General features: G+C 42.0%; 1 protein-coding gene across 2 annotated transcripts; it reads left to right on the plus strand.

Moving 5' to 3' along the window:
* The first annotated feature begins 6,897 nt into the window (after positions 1–6,897).
* Positions 6,898–23,952, plus strand: EPHB4 (EPH receptor B4). 2 transcript variants are annotated; one of them, XM_051995975.1, is made up of 17 exons: positions 6,900–7,579; positions 10,593–10,663; positions 12,081–12,368; positions 12,753–13,149; positions 14,100–14,255; positions 14,660–14,992; positions 15,375–15,499; positions 15,848–16,013; positions 16,420–16,522; positions 16,725–16,789; positions 17,166–17,279; positions 17,481–17,728; positions 19,303–19,518; positions 20,103–20,252; positions 20,858–21,051; positions 21,286–21,441; positions 22,815–23,952. In XM_051995975.1, exons 1-17 carry the CDS (start codon positions 7,528–7,530, stop codon positions 22,942–22,944), a joined length of 2,964 nt encoding a protein of 987 aa, XP_051851935.1. In that variant the 5' UTR covers positions 6,900–7,527; the 3' UTR covers positions 22,945–23,952. The 2 variants fall into 2 exon arrangements, with proteins under 2 accessions (XP_051851936.1, XP_051851935.1); XM_051995976.1 differs by lacking the exon at positions 21,286–21,441 and having other exon boundaries at positions 6,898–7,579.
* The last annotated feature ends 846 nt before the right edge of the window (positions 23,953–24,798 follow it).

Consider the following 24,798-nt stretch of genomic DNA (forward strand, 5'->3'; position numbering starts at 1 on the left):
TCATAAACATGTATAAAAATAAATAAGCAAACTTTTTTTTCACTTAATATTTTATTTTTTCCAACTACATGTAAAGATATTTTTCTTTTTTTATTATAGCTTTTTATTTACAAGATATATGCATGGGTAATTTTTCAGCATTGACAATTGCAAAACCTTTTGTTCCAATTTTTCCCCTCCTTTCCCCCTTCCTTTTCCCCAGATGGCAGGTTGACCAATACATATTAAATATGTTAAAGTATAAGTTAAACACAATATATGTATACATGTCCATATAGTTATTTTGCTGTACAAAAAGAATTGGACTTTGAAATAGAATACAATTAACCTGTGAAGGAAATCAAAAATGCAGGCAGATAAAAATAGAGGGATTGGGAATTCTATGTAGTGGTTCATAGTCATCTCCCAGAGTTCTTTCCCTGGGTATAGCTGGTTCAATTCATTACCATTCTATTGGAACTGATTTGGTTCATCTCATTGTTGAAGAAGGCCATGTCCATCAGAATTGATCATCATATAGTATTGTTGTTGAAGTATATAATGATCTCCTGGTCCTGCTCATTTCATTTAGCATCAATTCATGTAGATCCCTCCAGGCCTTTCTGAAATCATCCTGCTGGTCATTTCTTACAGAACAATAATATTCCATAATATTCATATACCACAATTTGGTCAGCCATTCTCCAATCGATGGGCATCCACTCAGCTTACAGTTTCTGGCCACTACAAAGAAGGCTGCCACAAACATTTTTGCACATACAGGTCCCTTTCCCTTCTTTTAGATCTCTTTGGAATATAAGCCCAGTAGTAGCACTGCTGGATCAAAGGGTAGGCACAGTCTGATAATTTTTTGAGCATAGTTCCAAATCGCTCTCCAGAATGGCTGGATGTATTCACAATTCCACCAACACAAACATTTATTTTTTAAATAAATATTGCAGAATATTCCACTGGATATATTTCTGCCATATTGACATTGAACTACAAACAATTACTCTTTGAGTCAATCCACACAACCATTTTTGAAAGATCTAAGACTGTATATTTTATACAATTTTTTATTTAAAATTTCTGTTAAAATCTAGATAAACTAAATCAATAGCATTCCCTTCATCTCTTAAAGTAATTCTTTCTCAAAAAAAGGTTCATTTCACATGACCTTACCTTGTTGAAGTCAAGCAAACTTTTAATCACTTGTTTCTTTTCTAAATTCTCTACAACCTTCTTTTAAATGTATATATAGAATAAGTATTCTATAATTTTCTCAGTAATCAAAATAAAGCTTACTGGCCTATAGTTTGCAGACTTTGTTTTCTTTTTCTTCTTAAAAATTAGGACATTCTGAATGGGTGAATTTGTTGGCTAATTGCCAATTCTCCAGTCAGGTCCTAAAGAAAGCAAATGAGCCCTTCTTTATTCCCAAGACTTGAAAAGTTAGCCTTGTGACCTATATGAGAATATGTGTAAAGTCAAAGAAGTGACAAAAAAAAAGTTTGTACATTGCAGTTCTGTCGAAACCAAATGCACTTTATAGATTTTTCTGTAATTATTTTTAGAATAAAATCTTTGAATTTGACAGTAAAAAAAAAATTTAGGACATTTACTCCTTTTCCAATCTTTTGGTTTCTTTTCTATTTTCTATATAGTGAATAAAGCATGGAGCTTGGAGTCAGGAAAATGAGATCAAATTTGACTTCAGACACTTACTAGCTATGGGACTCTGTACTAAACCTCTATTTGCTGGAGTTTCCTCATTTACAAAATAGGATAATTTCTAGGGTTGTTGTGAGGAACAAATGAGATAAATATAAAATGCCTAACACAGAGGCTGGCATTCAGAAGGCGCTATATAACTATTAACTATTGTTATTTCAAATATCAGTGACAGATTTGCCATTTCTTTCAGTACTCTAGATGTAATTCATCTGGTTCAGGTGACTTGAATTTATCAAAGATAATTACATGCTCTTACTGTTGCCTTATTTATCTTATGAATCAAATACCTTTAATTACTTTTATAATTTCCAATATTAAGATCACTATCTTTGGCAGAGAAAACAGAAATTCAAGAATTGAGTTCTACCTTATCTCTGTGGTCAATTGTCATCTTCCTATATATTTCAAGCAAAGATATTCTCCCTTATTTGAGCCTTCTTTTTCTTCCTTTATAGCTAAGATAGACAGACAGACAGACAGAGATACAGAGAGACAAAGACAGAGAGGGAGACAGAGACAGAGAGAGAGAGAGACAGAGACACAGAGAGAGACAGAGACACAGAAACAGAGAGAAAGAGACAGACAGAGAGAGAGAGAGAGAGAAAGACAGAGAAAGACAGAGACAGAGATACAGAGACAGAGAGAGACAGAGAGACAGACAGAGACAGAGACAGAGAGAACTTGTATATCTTAGTTTCCCTCCATAGTCTCTATGGAGACTTCCTTCTGAGGGTTAGTATTCTTGGCATGATTTTTTTTTTTTTTTTTACAGGACCATGCCAAATTCTTATGATCATCTTGTTAACTGATCTTGTTTCCATCTTCTAGATATCTTTCTTAAAAATCTAAACTGAGTGCTGAGTTACCTGTGCATCATCATTGGTCTCTTTAGACAAATCCTATTTTTCTTCCTCATTTTAATTATTTCCCTTTATATCTTCCGACTTTCATTCTTAATCTTGTCTTATCTAGGATTACTTTCACTGAGTCATTTTGCTCCATGGGATTCTACCTATCTTTCCTCTATTCTTTGAAATCTGCTTTAACAAAATGGATGGTACATGTCAAACTGCACCCAGATTTCCTCTTCTCTAGAAGGAAGTGATCATATCTCCCCATGGTTCCTATCATTTCCAACCTACCAAGTTAATCAGATCCAGAATAGAATTTCCCTTTGTTGCCCCCCTCTGAAGGACAAAAGTATGATGAAGGCATATTAAAAAGTTATTAGCTGCTCTGCCTTTGATAGAGAGCTACACTATATATCTGGATAATTGATATCTTCCATTTCTTCTATTTCATACTTATGATCTACTTTCCAATTCCTTATCTATTTCTTTCTTTTGCTTTGGTGGTCTGGAGTACATTTCAAAGACATAATCACCTCTTTTTTTTTTCTCCTTTGATCTTTACCCCCAACCTCCCCATAATGCTTCCACCTTCTGGTTCCCAGCTTTGATCATATGAATATATCATCTTAATATACAGTGCTACCTCACCTTCCTTCTACCTACCTGCTTCTTTTAAATCAAATATACCTATTTAAAAGCATAGTCCAGTTATGAGTTTATGCTACCAAGTCTCAATAATGTTAGGAAAGGTGAGATAATCTCATACAGTAGAATGCGGGCCTTATAGTCAATAAGATGGGAAAAGGCTTATGATCAGTAGTATGCTAGTAAGTATTTTACAACTAACTCTCTAAAAGGAAAAAAAAAGTGCATAGGATATATCTTTACATTTATTGTATTATTAATACTTAATCCAACACTTTCTTAGATCTAGGTAATCAATAGAACAAAAAAAATCAAACTAATTTGATAGATTTGCTGATTTCTGGATGTGTAAATGTTCACAATGAAAATTTAGCAATCTACCTTCTGGAGCTGTAAGAGCTGGCTCCAGAAACCCATTACTTATAATATTAATATTATATGGGATGAGAGTTGCTCATTTTAAATAATATATTGGTTTGATAGTGTATTGACTCAATGGCAGACCTTGTGTCCTTTTGTCTTACACTAATCTAAGTTAGAAGAGGCTCTACATTAAAAAAATCAAATTCTTGTTATTTTGAATTAATTATGGAGTTGAAGAAAGATGATGTCTATTTATTGTCTATAGGAAATATAATGTTGTTCAGTTGTTTTAGTCATGTCCAACTCTTTATATCCCCATTTGGGGTTTTCTTGGCAGATACTGGAATGGTTTCCCATTTCCTTCTTCATCTCATTTTATAGATGAGGAAACAGACAAAACAGGGTTAAGTGATTTGCCCAGAGTCACAAAGCTAGTAAGTGTCTGAGGTCAGATTTGGGCTCAGAAAGATAAGTCTTTCTGACTTCAGGTCGAGCACTGTGCCTCCTAGTGAAAATTCTAAATATGAGAAGTCTCAAAACAATTTTATTAGCATAATTACATAACAGAACTTTATAAACATGATTTTATGTGATCCTCATAATCTCCAAAAGGTAGTATTTATTCCCATTTTACAGATAAAACCCCCTAAGGCTGAGGGTGACTTGGGACTTATCCAAGATTGTTCAGCAAATGCAGATGTTTCAATTCCAAGTTCTGTGCTCCAATACCACATCACAATTGCTTCTCTCATTACTAGAGTCAGAGATTCTCTGTTACAAACTTTAATATAGGAACTGTATGATAATATGAGATTACCTAGAAGTGGAGAAATCACCTACACTGAAATGTCAGTGTAATCTCCTGAAGATCAGAGACTGCATCTTTATAAAACTTTGTATCCACTGCAGTGCTAAGCTCATGATTGGGACATAACATCTGATGAATGAATGAAACAAAAGAAGGGTTAATTGTATTTACAAAAGAGAAGAAACTGACCTCTAACAGAAAAAAATAACAATCTTACTTATATTTCAAGGCACTGCTGAGCAAAAATATTATATAATAATATGATCTAGTTGAGAAAGTGTTTCTTCTTAAGAAAAACAATGTAGTTTAGTAGAATGAGTGCTAACCTTTGCTCAGGAATATCCTAAATTTGAATTCTACCCCTTTCATTTACCAGCTGTGTGACCATGGGCAAAATATGTAACCTCTTTGCACCTTAGTTTCCACATTGTAAAATGTGAATGAAACCCTTAGTATCCACATCACTAAGTTACTAAGAGGGGATAATGTATATAAAGTGGAACCTGAAAGTGATCTGTGAAAGATCGGCTATTATTATTACTAGAAACATTATAGGTCAGTTAATAACACTTCTTTTTTTTTTAAAACTCTTCTATCTTGGCTACCAGATTCTATTAGACCCCAATTTACTGTGCTCACATGTTCGCTTCTTCCATCTCTAGTTGTGTCTCTTTCTTCCTTTTTTTTTCCCCTCAGGAAAGATGCAAAGTATCCCTACTATATGAGAAACAGCTGTGCAGACATTCCAGGGATCAAGGGCCAGAAAGGACTTGGGGGTGGGGGGAGGCAGAAAGGTGAAGGAGAGCCAGGGAAGAAGACTGGTGAAGTAGAAGTAGATGAGGAATGGGAGGATGGAGGGGAAAGAATGACTGCAGAAGTGAAAAACAGGCATTCAGATCAGTAAGGCAGACCAGGAAGGACTTTTAGGAAGCTAGGAAAACAGAAAAAAGAATCTAGAGAGTTAGGGCAATGAAGAACAGACCTAGGTGGACTAGCCTGAAACCAGAGTTTAAGGGTTAAGGGAAAATATGGGATAGGGGCAGGAGGAGTCGAGGATGGGATTCTCAGTCCTATTCTATTCACCTTCAGAACAAACTATTGTTTCCTCCCCTCTATGTTCTTCACCCTACCCTATCCTAGATGCACCCAAGAACAGGGTATGAGGGACATCCCTTGGTGTAGTAAGATTATTTCAAGGTCTATAAGGTCATTCTAGACTTGTCTATTGTATTTGAGGCAGGAAGTCAGCTTCCCAAATATTTCCAAGCTTCTTTCTTTCTAGTTTCATGTATTCCCCTGCCTTTGCCTCTCTTTTACCAGTCTGTCTTGTTACTTTTGTGACCTCTTCAACCAATACTCCTATGAGTCTTTCAGTCATTCCTCCAGACTTCTTCACTCCAAGAATGCTATGCTCCCCTGTTCTTATTCCTCTTCCCTTTGACCCCAGCTCAAAGAGTAAGAAAAGGAATAGCTGAAATGGGGGGGGGGGGAGAGGGGCCCTTCTAACTCCTCCCCATTTTTCTAGCAGAACAGATTAGAGGGGTGGGGTAGTGAGAGGAAGGACCCCTCCCAAGGAGGTCCCAAGGGCCCCCAGGAGCCAGACAGGAAACAGCTTCAGGAAAGACAGAGGAAGTAGCTATGGTGACACTCCCCCCAAGGGTCAGAGCTTGGGAAAGGGGGTAGTTTCCTACAGTTAGGAAGAGTGGGATGGAGAGGCAGGGTAAGAGATTGGAAATTCCTCTACTGGATATCCTACTCAGTTCCCTTTTGTCTATGTTTCACTGCTACACATGGTGGGAGAGAGGGTGTGGGGTGAGGGAAGTGAGAGAAGAACCTCCTGCCTTTCACTTTTCAGTTCCCTACTTTCCCAACTCTTTGTTTCAATTCCTGATGTATGATTTCTTTAGCATAATAAATACCAAATAAAATTTTTTTGAATGAATACATACATGAACAAACTCTCTCAGCCTACATAAGACCAATTTCAATTTTCTGCCGTAGGTATATGGCAGTTTTCCATTTCCACTCTCTTCTAATCAGTTTTGTCCTCAAGCAACCCAACCAAATATTTGCCCAAGTATGACAGGATAATGAACATTTGAGACCACTAGACTCTTAGATTTATATAGATGGCAATGGGTCTATTTTTCTTTGTATATTTTCTTCATTGCATGGATTTCTGTGAATGCTTGTACATAACTCGGTGTGTTTAACAGCATTTTGTGTAATCTTCTTGCCTCCCTATACACTCTCCGGATTTCTTTACCTCTATCAGGGAGTCTGTGTTTTTGCCTCTTTTACAACACAGTGGATCCCTCTTCCCTGCTTTCCCCTTTCCCTCTCTCTCTCTCTCTCCCCTCCTTCCTCTTCTCCAAACTTTCTCCCAACTTCCCGGCTCCTCCCCCACTCCCCCACCCTCTTTAATTCCCTACTCTACTCTCCTCATGAATTATTCAGTAATCAGCGGACTCCAATCCGGGCAGTCCGGCCCCTTCTCTCCCCGGGGGCCCTGCCCAGCCAGTCGGCTCTTCTCTTGGTCGTCAGTCCCTCCTCTCTCCCTCTCTCCATAACCCTGGCGCTGGCCCCGGCCCCAGTACCAGTCCCAGCCCCTTCCCCGGTTCAGGCCCCATTTTACTGCTTCTCCCCTCTCTCTTTTTGCTCCCTCCCTCGCTGGCGGGAGCGGACACTGGGGGCCCAGTGGTGGCAAAGTGATTGGAGAGAAGGGGTAGGGACACCTAGGTGCACCCCAACTCTGCCAGGGGAGGCCCCCAGATCGGACTCAGCACCCCGCCCCCAACCAGGGCGGGATCCCGAGAATCCAGAGAGATCCCCCAACTCCAGCGCTACTTCTCTAATTGTGCCCCAATTTATGATAATCTTATGGTCTCCATACTTTCTGGATTAAACTTTCAGAGAGGATAGACTATACCATATCTCGGGAGGAGAAGCAAAAAACACTTGGAGCTTTGATCTAGGGCGTCTTCTGGATCCTTGCGCCTCCCCCTGTATGGTGGGGGACTAAAAGGACTGCGAGCAAAAGAAAGCGGTGCGAGGGGCAAGAATTGTGCTCCTAATCAGAGGGTTTCAGATCTGGGGGGGCTCGCGCCCCCCAACCTCGGATCTAATTGGGAACCAGGTGGCGCCATGGAGTTTCGAGCGCTACTCTGCTGGGCGTCCCTGGCTTCTGCACTAGAAGGTGGGTGAGTTTGGGGAAACTTTCCCTTCCTAATTTCCAGAGGGTTTGAGTTTGGCCTTGGAGATGAGAGCTTGATTCTTTCCTCACCCCCTCCACTGCCTTTCTGTCCTCCGGCTGGGGGAAAGGATCTGGATTGGAGACTGTGGATGGAAAAAGGGGAATAGAAAGGGGGATGGGGGGGGGAGAGAGAGTAGGCTGCCCAGCAGGGAAGTGGATTTTTCTTTTGTTTGCAAAGAAGAGGGAGTTGAATCCCTGTCCTGGGATTTTTCCCCACCTCAACTCATCCTACTCTTCTCCTGGACTTCAAAATTTCCTCCCAAGCTGCTTAATTTCTTCCCCCACTACTTTCCACCTAACAGTTTAAACTTTCCCCCAAACTCTTCCCTTCGGTTTCTCCTATGTTTGCTGTACATGCCCCCAAACTAATATTGTCCTTCCTCCTGAATGCCTAACCGTCCTCAAATGAAACATTTGCCAATGGATTACACCTTACCACCACTACTAGTCCAGCTAATGCCTTCAGTAATTCTTCATTTCAGGATCACCCCCCAAAATGCATCTGCTCCCCGATTTCTAGGCCCCAAAACTTCACTCTTTTCCACATACTGCTTCAAAGCATCCCAAAATATTTCTATTCTATCCACATTCAAACTGATTAAGGTTTCTATAAACAATTTAACTCTCAAATGAAGATTTGACTAGAATTCTTCCTCTATACTGATACCTTTCTCAGGGTTATTTTGCATATCACCAAAGAATACCAAAGATTGGTGAATCAAGTTTTGGCACCCAAAAATCTACTATAGATCCTATCCCAGTCCTCACCCCCAGCTTAACAAACTCTTGCTAACTGGCTCTGCCACCCAAGCACCAGCTCCTGTTATCCTGTAAGCTTTTCTCCCCCCTCATTTTTCAAATGTGTTTGTCTTTTAGGCTGCCTCACACCCCCCATTCTTTTGTAGGGGGGAGGCAAAGAGTTCTGTAAATCCCCTTCTATTGCCTTGATCTCTTTCATTGAGCTCTCCCCCGCTTTTCACTGTCTGGAATCAAAGGGGTTCTCTGGGGAGTGGGCCATGGAGAAGGTAAAGGGGAAGAATCAAAGGTATTTGGAAAATCCTGACTTTTCTCAGGGCTGAGCAACGCAGAGCACTAGGCTATGCATCAAAGAGAAGTGGAGGCCCCCAAAAAAGTGTGAGGAGAGAAGAGAAACTCTCCAGGCTAGAAAAAACTGAGGAATAAGATAGTGAGAGAAAAAGACTTAATGGGGAAAATGGGGGTGAGGGAGAGAGAAAGAGAGAGAGAGAGAGAGAGAGAGAGAGAGAGAGAGAGAGAGAGAGAGAGAGAGAAGAAAAAAAGGATTGAAGAACTAGAAGAATGAAACAGAAGGAAACCGTTGTCAGATTGTAGGTGAAAAGGGATACACAGCATGAGGGGAATAGGAAGGTTGAAAGAGAGAAATGAGACTAGGAAAGGGCAGCAGAATGGAAGAGAAAGAATCATGAAAAGGGACACAGAAATGACAGATTCAAGAGAGGCTGAGATTCAAGAAAGGCTGAGGTATATAGAGATTCTGTTAGAGATGAAATACACTGAAAAAGATAGAGAAAATTACTGACAGAGATGATGTATAAATTAGACAGGAAAAAGTTTTCCAAGGGAACAATGGAGGGAGGAGACCTCTACCTTCCTCCAATCCACTTCCCAGAACCTGTCCCCAGCTTTCTCTAATATTCCAGCCACCCCTGGAGGGTTGCTAGGCGGCTTCCCCTTAGGATGGCGGGGCTCCCAAGTAGCTCAGAGCCAGGGAGAGAAATCCTTTTCTTTTGTAGGAAGAGTTGGATGAAAGGAAGAGACTATCTCATTCACCTTTTCTGTCCTTCCTGTCCCCCCTTCCTGCACTCAGATGGCTTGCCCCTCAATTGCTTAGCTATCCTCTGGACCCTCGACTCTCTTCCTTGGGCCTTGGGGAAGCACTTTGCCCTAACTAGCCAAGAAATTCAAAGGGGATTTCCCTCCCCTACCTTTCCTCCCTCCCCTCCCCAGCCTAGGGCTCTGCAGTTTCTCTTAATCTTCTCCTTCCGCCAGCTCCACCTCTCCTCCTGGCTGCAGAAGCAAAGCCAGGTGTGTGTGTGTGGGGAAAGGGGGGCTTTCCTCATCTCCTCCCCTTTTCCTTCCCATAACCAGATCCAGATGTGAGGCCCCAATAGGGGAACCAGGGTGTGAAACCCAAGCGTCTAGGCTCTACTTGGAAAATGAGCGTTGATCCTGATGGGGAAAGGGACTTGGGGGAAGGGAGGCAGGTCCCAGTGGGGAAGCAGAAACTGAAAGGGAAGAACTACTGTCTGAAAGATGGAATGTCTATGTCTTGGGAGGGGGAGTGGGAGCTGAGGAGAGAGAAATGGAGACTGTGAAGGTGGAACTTGGATCCTGAAAGAAGAAGGAGGGGGATGTTGCATTTTCATCAACCCTTTGCCCTACAAGGGAGTGTCTTATGGGTCAGTGAATCAGTTTGATTTAACTAAATTCAACAAACATTTGTTAAGCATCTTGTGCTAGACATAAGTAATATGTTTAAAAGATTTTTTTTAGATGATAGACCTTGCCCAGTCTCAAAGAGTTACATTTTACTGGTGAGGTTGGGTAAAGGGTGCTTGATAGTCCTTAATCTGCTACTTTCTAGACATGAAGGCTCTCATTCATGATCCTATATGTAGGAAAGAAGGCCAGGATCTTGGGAACCCCTTAGGGGGTGAACAGGTATTTGCCAGCTGTTAGGGGTGGAGCTGACAGTCAGAGAGAAAAGACCAGAGGCTGAGAGGAAAAGAAATAGGATTAACTCCCACCCTCCACTTCTGGAACTTCTTTTCCTTTGTCCAATAAAACTTTATTAAATCAGAATTGTGAGGTTTCATCTCCCTCACAATCTTTACCCTCACAGATCAGAGATAAGTGAGTCTATCTTTCTTGTTCCCCCAATTCCTTGATCTTTATTTTGCCTTTCTGTCTTTCCTAGAGACCCTCCTGAACACAAAACTGGAAACAGCAGATCTAAAGTGGGTTACCTATCCTCAGGTGGAAGGACAGGTAAGAGCCAGGGCCTGAGACATGGAAGAAGATGGAAAAAGTGTCCTTTTCTCTTCTGCCTCTGTGCTCTTTTAATTGGTGGTCTCACCTTCTCTCATGTTACCCTCTTTCTATGCAAATGATTTTCAGATCTGTCCATCCCTAACCTCTATCCTGACCATCCAGTCTTACACCTCCAATTGTCTATTGTATATCTCTAGTTAGGTGTAGGGCCATACATCACACTCAGCATGTCCAAATTTAAACCTAGTTCAATGAGGCTTCCAATCTCAGAGCTGAGATGTCATATCCAACTCATCCATCTCTCCTATCTTGTCCCTTTCCCCCATTTCCAATTCCAGCCCTCCCTTCCCATGTCTTATTGATTTTCTCTTCCCAGAATTTCTTGTATACATTCCTTTCTTTGCACTCACATAGTTGTCATTCTGATCACAGGATAGACCGTCATCATATCACACCTGAACTATTTCAATAACCTTTTGATTGATTTTCCTGACTCCAGATCTGTTACTTTATCTACAGGTCTAATTGTATCAGCTATTAAATCAACTTCAATAGATTCTTATGACCATTAGGATCAAATATAAAATCCTCTTTGGCTTTTAGCACCCCTAATAACTTGGCCCCTTTGTATTTTTTTGTTTGTTTGTTTGTTTTGTTTTCTGGTGCCTTATACCTCCCTTCCATATACTCTGTGATCCATTGATACAGGCTTCCTCACACATCTCTTGACCTTGGAATTTTTCCTGGCTGTCCCTTTCCCTGGAATGCTCTTTCTCCTCACCTTCTGGCTTCCCTGGCTTTCTTCAAGTCTCAGTTAAAATCTCACCTTCTTCAGGAAGCCTTTCTGGATTCTCCTCTTAATGGTAGTGCCTTCCTTCTGATAACAATATCTTCAATTTGTCCTGAATATTTCTTATTTGTACATGGACATCTTCATGCTGTCTCATTAGACTAAGAGCTACTTGAAATAAAAGACCACTTTTTGGCTTTCTTTTTATCCTGAAAGCTTAGCACAACACTTGCCCCATAGAAGACACAATAAACATTTTTTGACTTGACTTGATAGATGCTTGGAAGAAGGGGTCATGGAGTTCAGAGGGAGAGGAAAATTTAGAGAATAACGACAGATCCTAACCCCTCAAACCTCTAAGTATCCCTCACTTAAGCTTTAGTCTCCCTGTCCTAGTCCTTTGGCTAGAGGGAAAGGAACCATCAAATCTCTCCTCTCCCAGCTGACACTTTGGCTTCCCTGAAATTGCAGTTGTTGAGCCTTGACCCTCTTACTCTTATACAAGAACCAGCTTCTATCCCATCTTCCTGTGCGTGGATCTTTGACCTACCAAGGAGAAGCCAAGTTCTTCCTCCTCGTCCCCTTCCCTTTCCCCTATTCTCATCACCTCTCTTCCCTGAACAGTGGGAAGAGCTGAGCGGGCTGGACGAGGAGCAGCACAGCGTTCGGACGTATGAAGTCTGTGACATGCAGCGGCCCCCTGGGCAGCCCCACTGGCTTCGCACAGGCTGGGTGCCCCGGCAGGGGGCGAGGACGGTCTACGCCACCTTACGGTTTACCATGTTGGAATGCCTGTCCTTGCCCCGCGCTGGGCGTGCTTGCAAGGAGACGTTCACTGTTTTCTACTACGAGAGCGATGCTGACACTGCCACTGCCCTCTCCCCTTCTTGGATGGAGAACCCCTACATCAAGGTATCTAGATCCTGGAGCACTGATCCATAAAGGTCGAGGAGCCATCTGGCAATAGGGAATTGGGGAGAGGGCTGGGATTGTATAAAATGAGCAAATCTTCCATTTCTTATTTAGTGAAGAACTAGGGGACTAAGGAAATGGAATGCCTTGGAGGGGAACAAAGCCTTAGATTGGAGGGGCTAAGTGAAGGGACTAGTGAAGATAAAGCTAGAGCTTAGAAAGGATATGGGAGGAAAACAGTGGAGAAGGGAGAGACCAGGACTTGGGCTCCAGAAGAAGCATGGGGTCCTAGGGAGAAGTTAGAGAAGAAATGAGCCTTTGGCAGTATACGTGGGTCCTAGAAAACAATGACAGATATAAACATTGCCTCCCCCCACAAAATAGGTGGACACAGTTGCAGCAGAGCACCTGACTCGCAAGCGTCCAGGGAGTGAGGCAACTGGGAAAGTGAATGTGAAGACCCTGAGACTGGGCCCTCTCACCAAGGCTGGTTTCTACTTGGCCTTTCAAGACCAGGGTGCCTGCATGGCTTTGTTATCTCTCCACCTCTTCTATAAGAAATGTTCCCAGCTGACTGTCAACCTGACCCACTTTCCTGAGACTGTGCCTCATGAACTAGTGGTACCTGTAGCTGGGAGCTGTGTGGCAGATGCTGTCCCAGCTTCTGGCCCTGGTCCTAGTCTGTATTGCCGGGAAGATGGCCAGTGGGCAGAGCAACCAGTAACTGGATGTATGTGTGCTGCAGGTTATGAAGCAGTTGAAGAGAACACTAAATGCCGAGGTGAGAGTTGCTTCCATATATTCCTCATCCCAACCCCTTGCTTCACATAGGAAGGCAGTACAGTATAGTGTGGAGAATTAGACTTATGTTTTGAGTCCTAGATATGCCATTTATTAGCTATAGGATCCTAGGGAAGTTACTTTCTCATCTATAAAGTGATTGGTTGTGATTTCTGAAGCCTCTGCAATCTCTACTATTCCAGGACTCTAGAACTCCCAGAATTCTTCCCTCTTAGTTCCTATAGTTCTTCTCTTTCTTTAGCTAATGATCTTCCTCTCTCAGGTTTTCTAGGCTTTCTTTTCAGGATGTATTCCATGAGAAAAACAGAATACAATTCCCCTTCTTTGAGAGTTTCCAATGTTTTCATCAACCATAATCACATATAAATGCAATAATTACAATAATACATTTATATAACATGTTAAGGTTTACAAAGCACCTTATATATATTCTCTCAATTGATCTTCACCGCAGCACTCAGAATAGGTGCCAACATCGTCTTTATTTTATAGATAACGAAGCTAAGATTCAGCAAGTCTCAACAAGCCCAGGGTCATACAACTTTTAAGAGACCAGATTCAAATGTTATGACTCTTAAGTCACCTCTGATCTTCATTTGCTGTCTCCCTTCTCCATTTTAGCCTCCACTAAAGCCTCAACTACATTTTTACATCCCTTTTCCTGAATCTGAGAACTTTAATTTAAGCATTAAGAATTTTATCAGAGCTTGGCCAGGGTTGGTGTGAAGACACAAAAGCCTCATGTGCCTGACTTATTCAATATAACTTTTGACTCCTTTTTTTTCTTTTTTAAAATCTATATGGTTTTTTTTTTCCTTTATAAGAAAATGTCTTTCCTCCTGTGAAATTTAATTCATGAAATTTTGGAATCAGGTGAATATATTGAGGAGTGGAAAATGTTTTTGGTGATTAGTCACTTATCTTTCACAGCCTGTATGCAGGGAGCCTTCAAGCCTCTTGCAGGAGAGGGGTCATGTCAGCTCTGCCCAGCTAATAGCCAATCCAACTCCTTTGGATCCACCATTTGCCAATGCCGAATTGGCTACTTTCGTGCCCCCAAAGACCCCCTGGGAGCTCCTTGTACTAGTAAGTAACCAGGGCCCAGAATTAGGTGGAGGTGGTGAGGGTATTTGAACAAGCTGATCTCTAATAGATCTCTTTAGGATTCAAACATCTTATCCCTCAAACAAAAAATCGAGCAACACACCACCTATAGTTTCATTCAGTTCAACTTAACCAAAATTTATTAAGCAATTACTATTTATGGATTTGTGCTTCATAAGAAAACACACTGACTCTTTTTGTCCTTTCTTCCTTCCTTCCTTCCTTTCTTCCTTCCTTCCGTCTTTCCTTCCTTCTTTTTTATATGTGTGTATTTTCCACTCTGTTCCTCTATGTCTCTGTGAGTTGTCTATTTCTTTGTCCCTCTCGCTTTTACCTTTTGTCTTCTGTCATTATTTTTCTGTGTCTGTCTTCCCCATTTCTCTTAGCGCCTCCCTCAGCCCCACGAAGTGTAGTGGCCCGTCTCAATGGCTCATCTCTCCGCTTGGAATGGAGTGCTCCACTTGAATCAGGAGGCCGAGGGGATCTGACTTATGCCCTTCGTTGCCATGAATGCCATCCACGAGGCTCTTGTGTACCATGTGGAAGAGATCTGACCTTTGATCCAGGTCCTGACAACCTGGCTGATCCCTGGGTAGGGATTCAAGGGCTTCGTCCTGACTTTACCTATGCCTTTGAGGTCATGGCCATCAATGGGGTGTCCTCTGTGGCCCTTGGGCCGATTCCAGTGGAAGCTGTCAATGTCACCACAGACCGCGAAGGTAAGATTGGGGAGTTAGTGACTAAAGAATAGGAATAAGAAAGCAGTAGGGAACACAAAGGACTCAGGAGAGATGTGGGAAACTAGCAATAGAAGAATGATGAACTGGGACAAATAAGATGAGGTACTAGGAGACTAGAAAAGTCTAGTTGAGTTGAGACTGTAAGGGAAAAAAGGAGAGCAAAGGTACTCAAGATTGGTCTGGGGCTGGAGGACACAGAAGAGAAATCTTAAGGTAGATCACTAGGCAGAGCTGAGGAAGGAGATTATAGGAATAAGGGGGAGACTGAAAAGATTGTCAAGGGCAAAGAAATTTCTTGGCAGGTTAGGGACAAGTTTGGAGTGAGGAAGAACCCTAACTTGCCTGACCTATCTCTCTCCAGTACCACCTCCAGTATCAGATATCCAGGTGACAAGAGCATCCCCCAGCAGCTTAAGCCTGACTTGGTCCATTCCTCATCCATCCAATGGGGCTGTGCTGGATTATGAGGTCAAGTACCATGAGAAGGTGAGAATTGCTCAAATATTGAAGTCCTCAAGGCAGGATGGAAGACTCCAGGGTTAGATCCCTGTATTTTAAAGACAGAGTCAATCATTGGCTGAGTTTCCTTTGTGGAGTAAGGAAGGGGTGACAGATATAGAAGATACAAACTCCTCACTCTTTTTAAGGCAGGTATAAGATACCACTTATCAAACAAGTTGTTCAATTATGCATAAACAGTAAAGAATACTTAAGAGATACCATCAGTGGAAGGGATGTGATTTAGTGGGGAGAGAGTTGGAAGCTGAAGCAGGGGATTAAATGAAGAACCTTAAGTCCTAACTCACTATCCTTTCTCTCCCTCACTGAGGACAGGGTGTGGAAGGACCAAGTGGGGTACGCTTCCTAAAGACATCAGAAAACCAAGCAGAGCTGCAAGGGCTGAAGAGGGGGACTAATTACCTTATCCAAATTCGGGCACGCTCTGAGGCTGGCTATGGGCCCTTTGGTCATGAGCATGACAGCCAAACCAAACTGGATGGTAAGAGAGTTATATAGGGGTCAGAAATAGAGTGGGAAGAAGGTTTCCTGAACTCTGAATTATTATCTCTTATGGTGGGCCTCTCCCTTCCCATTTACATTATCACTTCCCTCTGGCAGTCAATTTTCCTTCTAATCTACCTCCATGTTTGTTTTCCATCTCAGATTTCTTGCTCTGTTTCTGTCCTTTTCAGTCTTGTTTCCTTACTCCACAGTCGTATTGTGTGAAAAACTTTGAAGGTAAGTTGCACTGATCATCAAACTCATAACCACTTCCCTTCTCTAGTTCAGTATCGGGGAGGGGGAAGGAGGAAAAGAAAGGTCAATAAGCCAAATATTCCTTCCATACCATTCTTCCAAGGATCCTGCCCATTCTGACTTCCCAAACTTGTTCTCTCTGAAAATAGAGAATGAAACCTGGAGGGACCAGCTGGCACTGATCTCGGGCACAGCAGCCGTGGGGGTTATTCTGATTCTAGTGGTCATTGTCATCGCAGTTCTCTGCCTCAGGTAACAACTGCAGTTCCCATCCCATACCCTAAGACAATCAGTTGTCCCCTGGATCCAGGGCAAATCAGAGACATTCCTGGTGAGTGGGAAAGAGAACAAGAATTTTATATGGAGTTCCTTTGATCCCCCTTTCTCCATCCATGAGAAACTGAGAGAGATAAACCCAAGTCTTGATCTGTCTGCCTCTTTGCATTAACTGCAGGAAACAGAGCACTGGAAGGGACGCTGAATATTCAGACAAGCATGGACAGTATCTCATCGGGCATGGTGTGTGCATGATATAATTAGATACCTGAATTCTGGGCCCTGGCTTGGGAAGGAGATTGGAATTTTTTTTTTTTTTTTTGGGGGGGGGGGGAATGGAGTAGGTAGTGAGTTGTTGGAGAGGATATCTGGAGTCCTGGAAACATTATGTATTGTTGGAAAGAATTTAGAATCAAATTCAGATTTTGTCTCTATTACTTACCTATGCATCCCTGGGTAAATCAGTTATACTTTCTGGACCTCACTTTCAATACAGGTTGAACCAGTAGTTTCTATCAGGTCTAAAGCCTATAATTCTGTGATACTGTTACAAGAGTATTAGCAGGAAACAGTTGAGTAAATATATTCCTTACTGATGGCTTCCCATATTACTTCCAAGGCACAAAAGTCTACATTGATCCCTTCACTTATGAAGATCCTAATGAAGCTGTGAGAGAATTTGCAAAGGAGATTGATGTATCCTATGTCAAAATCGAGGAAGTGATTGGAGCAGGTAAGAAAGACAAAAGTTCAGGGTACAGGATCCTTGGGCATTTGTTCATGGAGTGGGGAAAATAGTAGAGTGATCGCTATACTGTGGGACTAAGGCTAGATGAATTCTATAACTGGAACTAGAAAAAGCCAAGGGTTGTGTAAAGGAAGGCAAGACCCTCAATGGTAAGGAAAATGAGACACCTAGCTTCCTTTTTCTTAGGAGAATTTGGAGAAGTGTGTAGAGGACGGCTGAAAACCCCTGGAAAGAAGGAAAGTTATGTGGCCATCAAGACCCTAAAAGGTGGTTATACAGAGCGACAAAGAAGGGAGTTCTTGAGTGAGGCTTCAATTATGGGCCAGTTTGAACATCCCAATATCATTCGACTAGAAGGTGTGGTTACCAATAGTGTACCTGTCATGATTCTAACCGAATTCATGGAGAATGGGGCACTGGACTCCTTTCTTCGGGTAAGTCCTTCTTCTCATAGCCTCCCAGCATTTTCTCCTGAACCAGAATAGGGTATCTCTTTGTTCTTTGAAACATGAAAGTTAAAATGGCTGGTGCTTCCTTTCTTTCATTTCTGGCTTCCCACATCCCTCCCACCTCATTCCCCTAAAATCATGAGATCCTAGAATTATAGTTGTAAAGGACTTTAGAGAGCCTGTAGTTCAACTTGCTCATTTCACAGATGAAGAAACTGAGATACAAAGAAGGGAATGCTTGTCCAAGGTGACACAGATAGTAAGTAGTAGAGCCTTCTTTCCTCTCCTGTTCCGTGCCTCCCCTCCTCCTCCTCCTTCCTCTCCCCCCCCCCCCCCACGCCATAGTTTCCTTCCCCTTTTCCTATTCCTTTAGCAAAGATTAAGGAAGGCTTATGTGTTTATCCCAGAATTCATACTATTACCCTATTATGTATATCAGTTCAGGGATGAAAAAGAGGAAATAAAAATTTTTTTTAAGCTCCCACCATGTGCCAGGTACTGTGTTAAATGATTTGCAGAAAACCATCACATTTGAAAGAGATCTCATGTTATTTCTTGCTCCACCCCAACTCCAGCTGCAGGAGACTGTTGTGACCGTGCTCCAACCTCCTGGCTGAATGACAGAAGATGTGTTGTTAGATAACTCTTCAGTTTAGAAGTTCAAGACTATTAGTATTGAGGTCAGAGTCAGGATTTGAGTCCCTTGTTTGTCTTATTTTTTGATCACAAACTACATCCTTCTATCTGTTAACTCTTTTACAAATGCTCAGGTAGTAGCAAGGCCCAGACCAACCTTAATATCGGCTACAAAATATCCTGAATTATAGTATAATTGGATCCATGCAAATCTGTCAGCACAAAGGAAAAAAAAACTTGCTAGGTCAGTAGTATCTGGGGTTATCCCAAAAATTTTAGTGCAGTTTAGGCTTTAATAGCTTCTTAAAGTTAATAAAGCTTATTAATAAAACTTATTAAACTTAAAACTGTTGTAAGACTCTCTCTATATAAAGAAGAACCTTTAACAGAGTGAGCAGTTAGCAGATATATTTATTATCTGTTGGGTACAGAATATGTACTAAGGGATAGACAAGAAATAGAAAAAATAGTCTCTGTTTGTTAAAGATTATAAATCCTAAGGAGACAGAGTACACATACTTAGAGGATCAGTCCAATCCCTTCTTGGATGAGGAAACTGAAGCTCCATGTGATTAAGTGACCAAACCCCTTTGGCTTCAAATCTAAGACATTCCCCTATTTTCATATTAATAATATATTGTACAAGTCTGGAACTAAGCAACAAAATAGAAGTTGAAAAGAAATAAGAATAAGAAAAGGATCAGCCTGAAATCAACTTGAGAAAGATTCCTAAATGAAATGGATTTTGAAGTGGGTCCCAAAGGAATTTGAGGGGAACATGGATTTGCAGGATAAAGGAATGAGTGCCTTCCAAGAATGAGGACTGATAGGTTGGGTATCTTGTCAAATTCTCTTGCTTTCTCTGATCTACTGCTCTCTTGTTTTATTTCTTCCTTTCCCAATATCCCCCTTCCACTTGTCAGCTTAATGATGGACAATTCACTGCCATCCAGCTGGTGGGCATGCTTCGGGGTATTGCCTCAGGCATGCGTTACTTAGCTGAAATGAGCTATGTGCATCGAGACCTAGCTGCTCGAAACATTCTGGTCAACAGCAACTTGGTCTGCAAAGTTTCTGACTTTGGTCTTTCCCGATTCCTGGAAGAAAACTCTTCTGACCCCACCTACACCAGCTCCTTGGTAAGTAGAAGAGTTAAGGGAGATGGAATGCCTGAGTATTTAAGACAAGGGGAGGGAATGAAAACCGAGGAAAAAATTTGGGGCCAGAGACTGAAGGATTTGATGTTTTGGTTCAGGGGAAGGACTAAGAGCTATGACACCTGGGAAGATGGAAAACAGATCACTTGGGTCCTTAATGAAGGAATATGGGCTGCCTTTGTGGATGTGGTTGGGAATTGGAGTTAGGGAGCAGATAACCTTGGTGACAGGTAACAATTCATATTTTATAGTGTTTTAAAAGTTTATAAAACTCTTCATAAAATCTCTGTAGGATAACTGGTATAAATATTTGTAGCTCCATTTTACATATGAGAAAACTGAGGCTCAGAGAAGTGTCACATGAACAAATGTGAGTCAGAATTTTAACCAAAGTTTCCAGACTCCAAGTTCAGTTTTTTTTTCCCTACCTCTTCCACATTGCTTCTCTAAGAAGAAGCCTGGGACTGAAGTTGAATGACTGGATTGTAAAAAGCAAATCAAGGTTAGGTAGTAAGAGCTAGGGTTGGAGCCATTTTTCACATTGCCCTTCTCATTCTTTTGTTTAGGGTGGCAAGATCCCTATCCGTTGGACAGCCCCTGAAGCCATTGCCTTCCGGAAATTCACATCAGCCAGTGATGCTTGGAGCTATGGGATTGTGATGTGGGAGGTCATGTCATTCGGAGAACGGCCATATTGGGACATGAGCAACCAGGATGTAAGTCTCCTTTCTCAGTGTCTTCCCGTTGAATATGTCTTACTTGCCCTAAAATAAATAATACAGGATTCTTTTGGAGATGTTCTATGTGGTATTTTGCTCCACCCTACAGCCAGCCATCCACCATTATTTAGCTGGGAGAGAAGGGAATTTCCAGAGTGCTCCCCACTGAAATGAAGTAGGGTGGGTAAGATTTAGAGCTGAAAAGGATCTTGGCAATTATATAGTCCAACCTTCTCATTTTAGAGGTAAGTAAACTGAGCCCCTGAGAAGTTAAAATACTTGCCTAAGGTCATAAAAGTAGTAACAGAATTAGAATTCAAATCTAGGAATTGAACTGCATAGCTACAAATGTAGCTCTGTTTCCTTGAGGAAAACAGAGATTGGAGTATAGGTTAAGAGTAGCATTATATCTGAATCACAGTTGAAAGATAATTGGAGGCATTTCCGTAGCTATACCCATCCCAAACAGAGTGCACATAAGTTGGTCATATATAGCTCGATTGCCATCCCTGAATCTGCTCTAACAAATTTTCATTTGTTAGAAATCCACTGCTCATCAGACCTCACTACTTCCTGACCAGTTTTTCCCTTCTACCTGTCAGGTCATCAATGCCATTGAGCAAGACTACCGACTGCCCCCACCCTCAGACTGTCCCACCTCCTTGCACCAGCTCATGCTGGACTGCTGGCAGAAGGACCGGAATGCACGACCCCGCTTCCCCCAGGTGGTCAGTGCCCTTGATAAGCTGATTCGAAATCCAGCCAGCCTCAAAATTGTGGCTCGGGAAAATGGAGGGTGAGAATTCCAGTTTTCTATGGGTCTACCATCAGACATTCTCCATAACTACTACTGGAGAATCTCTCTCCTCCAGAAAGATGCTTTGCTGATGTTTTATGGAACTGTTCTCTGTCTGCCTAACAAGAACTGTCCATTCAGTAATATTCTATTGTGCTATGCTCTGCCCCTTCTCTTTCCTTAGTTCCAATGCTAATAATGCTTAGCCTTCCACACCTTTCCTTTGACCCACAGGGCCTCACATCCTCTCTTGGATCAGCGGTTGCCTCATTTCTCAGCCTTTGGCTCAGTGGGCGAGTGGCTTCGGGCAATCAAGATGGGTCGATATGAAGAGAGCTTTGCAGCTGCTGGGTTTGGCTCCTTTGAGCTGGTCAGTCAGATTTCGGCAGAGTAAGTTGTAGACCTGTGCTAAGAAGAAAACTATAGGAGACATGGGAAAATGGAGGCTTTGGGGAACCAGAAGAGTGTCAGAGAGAATGGGTAGAGTTCTTTGGGATTGTATGTAGTATTAGCTTTCTTTTTTGAAGAGAGAATTGCTTTAACAGCATCCTTATAGGAACAATCTGACATCAATAAAATCAAGTACATTGATAGTTCCAGCAACCCTATGATTAGAAAAAAGGAGGAATGGGAATTCTCAAAATCTGAAACTTAAGAATCATGGAAGAAGTAACCTTAAATGATTAATAATTTTTTACTTACTGCTGCCTCCTTTCTATCTTGAGCTGTTTTTATTCTATTTAAATTTCTTCCCTGAAGGTACCTTCTTTTTTCCTATCTTCATTTTTCTTTTTGTCTTTCCTCCTTTATGCCTCCCTTTTCCCTTACTTCTCACCCTGTTTTCATCTGTCCTTTGAAGAGGATGACCAGGATGGTGAGTGGATTCAAATTCAGGACATTCAAAGAATGTTAGGGATGTCTAGTCTTAAGAGGAGGAGCCTTTCAGTGAGAGAGGTGGTATGATAGAAGCCTGCATGTATTTGAAGGGTTGTCATGTAAAAGAAGTTCTAGTTTGATTTGTTCTGCCTAGTCCCAGGAGTCAGAATTAGGGTAAGAGAATGGTGATTTCCAAGAAGGACAGACTTGGAAGAACTTCCTAATAATTGGGGCTATCTTTGGTAAAATGGGAGATAGTGAGTTTTCTTGCCCCTGAAGGTCTTTAAGTAGAAATCCTTCCTTCCAGGTCAACCTGCTTGGATGTTTCCAGTCCCAAGAAAAGTTATAAATGTAGTGAGAAGCTAGCACTTTTAAAGAATACTCTCAAATTAGAAAATTGTAGAAAGTGGCAACCAGATAGTGTGGGGTCTCAAGATGGTGTCATAAAAGATTTGTTGAAGAAACTGGGGTTGTTTAGCCTAAATAAATAAGGGAGTCATCCTCAAGTATTTGAAAATCTGTCACCAAAAAAAAAAGGAATTAAGCTTGTTTTGCTTGGCCCCGAAGGATAGAGAAGTAGGAGCCATGACTGGGAAGTTGGATAGATTTTAACTCAATGCAAAAACAAACTTCCTAATAATTAGAAGAGCTGTCTTGGTGTGGAAAGGACTGCTTCAGGGAGAGTGGGTAGATTAGAAGTCCTCAGAGGCTAGAGAGCCATATGTTGCTAATGTTCAAAGAGGATTTCTTTGCATATAAAGGTTAGATAAATTTTGAAGTCCCTTCTAATCCTGAGATCTTATGAGAAATTACTAGACAAGTTAGAATGAGGATTTCTGAAAGAATATCTATAATGACCTAATGATCTCTACTCCTTCTTTGCACAGAGATCTACTCCGGATTGGCGTCACTCTGGCTGGTCACCAAAAGAAAATACTTTCAAGTGTACAACATATGCGCTCACAGGCCAAGCCTGCAACACCAGGAGGGGCAGGAGGACCAGCTCCCCAATACTGATTTCTTTCTTCTGCTCCTCCTCAGGAGCTCACATCCCTGGAACAATTCCAGGAATCCAGGCTTCCTAACCTTTTCTTCTCCAGCACAGTTGAGGTCCCACCATAATCTTTAACCTTGCTGGATTGCACTTTGAACTCATGGAGGATGGAAGTTTGGAGAGACCAGATTTGGGGATTCAATCACATGAGACTGTTTAAGAAGAAATCATGGAGCACATATCCCCTTCTATGATCTCTCAGTCTTTCCTTCAGAACTGGTTATCACTTGAGGGAAAGGTAACAAAAATGAGGAAACTACCCCTCCACTCTCCTAACTCTTACTCTCCATCCTGTGATTGGGAAAGAGGAGGGAGCCATGCTCACCTCTAAGGATTCTTCTCCTTCTTGAACAGGACTCCTCAGGTGCTTTTCTCCCACCCCTATGGGGACATACCCCAAACAGACCAAAGAGAGGACAGAAGAACAGTCTCATGATATCAGAAACAGAATGATGTCACAGGAGGTGGGGAGTCAATTGAAAAATTGGCGTTGCACATGACATCATTTTCCTGGCTGTTTTGTTATCCTCCTAGAAGTGATATTGTCACCCCACTTCATTTTTTTTTATCCTGTAAATTTTTTTTTTACCCTTACCCCATATCTGCTTGCCTTCATATTGAAGGTTTTTTTTGGTTTGTTTGTTTCATCTTTCTGTTTCTTCCCAATTCTTGTCACAATTTAATGTTTCAGGACACTTGTCCTCCTTGTTATTCTTTTTATACCCAGACTGGGATAGAAGACCACAATGTACCTGTTCAATCTCTTGAACAGTAATTTGTCATAGTCCATCCCCTGAAGATGGGACATCCCACTCTGGCCTTGCCTTCTAAAGGGATTTATCGGAAGAGGACAATGAGGAAGGGTTAAAGGGAAGGGCCCTACCTGACAAATTCCTTAGAGGGGTTTTTAAATTATAAAGATGTTGAGGGGTGTTTTTTTTTCTTTTATAAATAAAAGAAAACTAAAGAAATGATGGACTCTGGGACTGACTTGGAATCATTTGATTCCAAGAATATTAGGATCTAAAGAAAGTGTCTAAGAATTGAATAGAGGAACAGGAAAGAGTAGGGACTGGGCATGGTTCCTTGAAGTTATTAGGCCAAAGAAGAAAGAACAGGAGCCTCATTTGTAAGTATTTGGGAATGGGGATCCGCTAGGGGAACAGAACTCTTGGGTTCTCTGCCCCGGTGTCTTTGGGTTTATGTGAATGAGTCATTGGCAGCTGCTCCTGAAGGCTCCAGTTGTTGCTGCCAAGAGCCCTGGGCATCTCCGGGGTGGGGCTGCCTCTCCTTCCTCTCCAGGCTGCCCCTGTTTCAGCAGGAGTCCTGTGAGAGAAGAGGGGAGAAGTGCAGGGCCTGGCAGTCCAATTTAGCAGACACTGGAGGAAAGAGAAAGGGGGGATTTCGGCTAGAGTGGGGGGTCCAGGAAGCAAAGAAGACAGCTGTAGCCCAGATGTTGACAGTTGGGCTTTTGCTGCAGAGGAAAGAGCAAAAGGGGTGAATTGAGAGGGGTGGAGTTTACAATTTAAAGGGATGGGGGGGGAGCTAAGAAGTGGGAGTAGTAGTAGAAGACCTTGATTCTTGTTCTTCCTGAACTTTTTTACCCCTTGCGTCTAAGAGAAGAATTTGATTCAGGAGGTAACCTTGGCTGTTCCTCCTAGCACTAGGATGAGAAGAGAAAGCCTCTCTGAATGTTTCTTTAGTTTCTCTTCCCCTCTCTCTTCCCTTCCCTTCCCGCCCCTCCCCAGCTTCCAGTTCTGCCCTAATCAGAAAGACAAGGATGGGGGTCTACTTGTGTTCTCTCTCTCTCTCTCTCT

The sequence above is a fragment of the Antechinus flavipes genome, chromosome 4 (assembly GCF_016432865.1).
Source record: "Antechinus flavipes isolate AdamAnt ecotype Samford, QLD, Australia chromosome 4, AdamAnt_v2, whole genome shotgun sequence".
Lineage (NCBI taxonomy): Eukaryota > Metazoa > Chordata > Mammalia > Dasyuromorphia > Dasyuridae > Antechinus > Antechinus flavipes.

What these genes read in the sequence shown, in the direction of transcription:
- EPHB4 (XM_051995975.1), top strand. Translation starts at nt 7,528, where the DNA reads ATGGAGTTTCGAGCGCTACTCTGCTGGGCGTCCCTGGCTTCTGCACTA. An exon ending in TGGAGAACCCCTACATCAAG is followed by an intron (nt 12,369 to 12,752) that starts GTATCTAGATCC and finishes CCCACAAAATAG; the next exon opens with GTGGACACAGTTGCAGCAGA. An exon ending in CGAGGAAGTGATTGGAGCAG is followed by an intron (nt 17,280 to 17,480) that starts GTAAGAAAGACA and finishes CCTTTTTCTTAG; the next exon opens with GAGAATTTGGAGAAGTGTGT.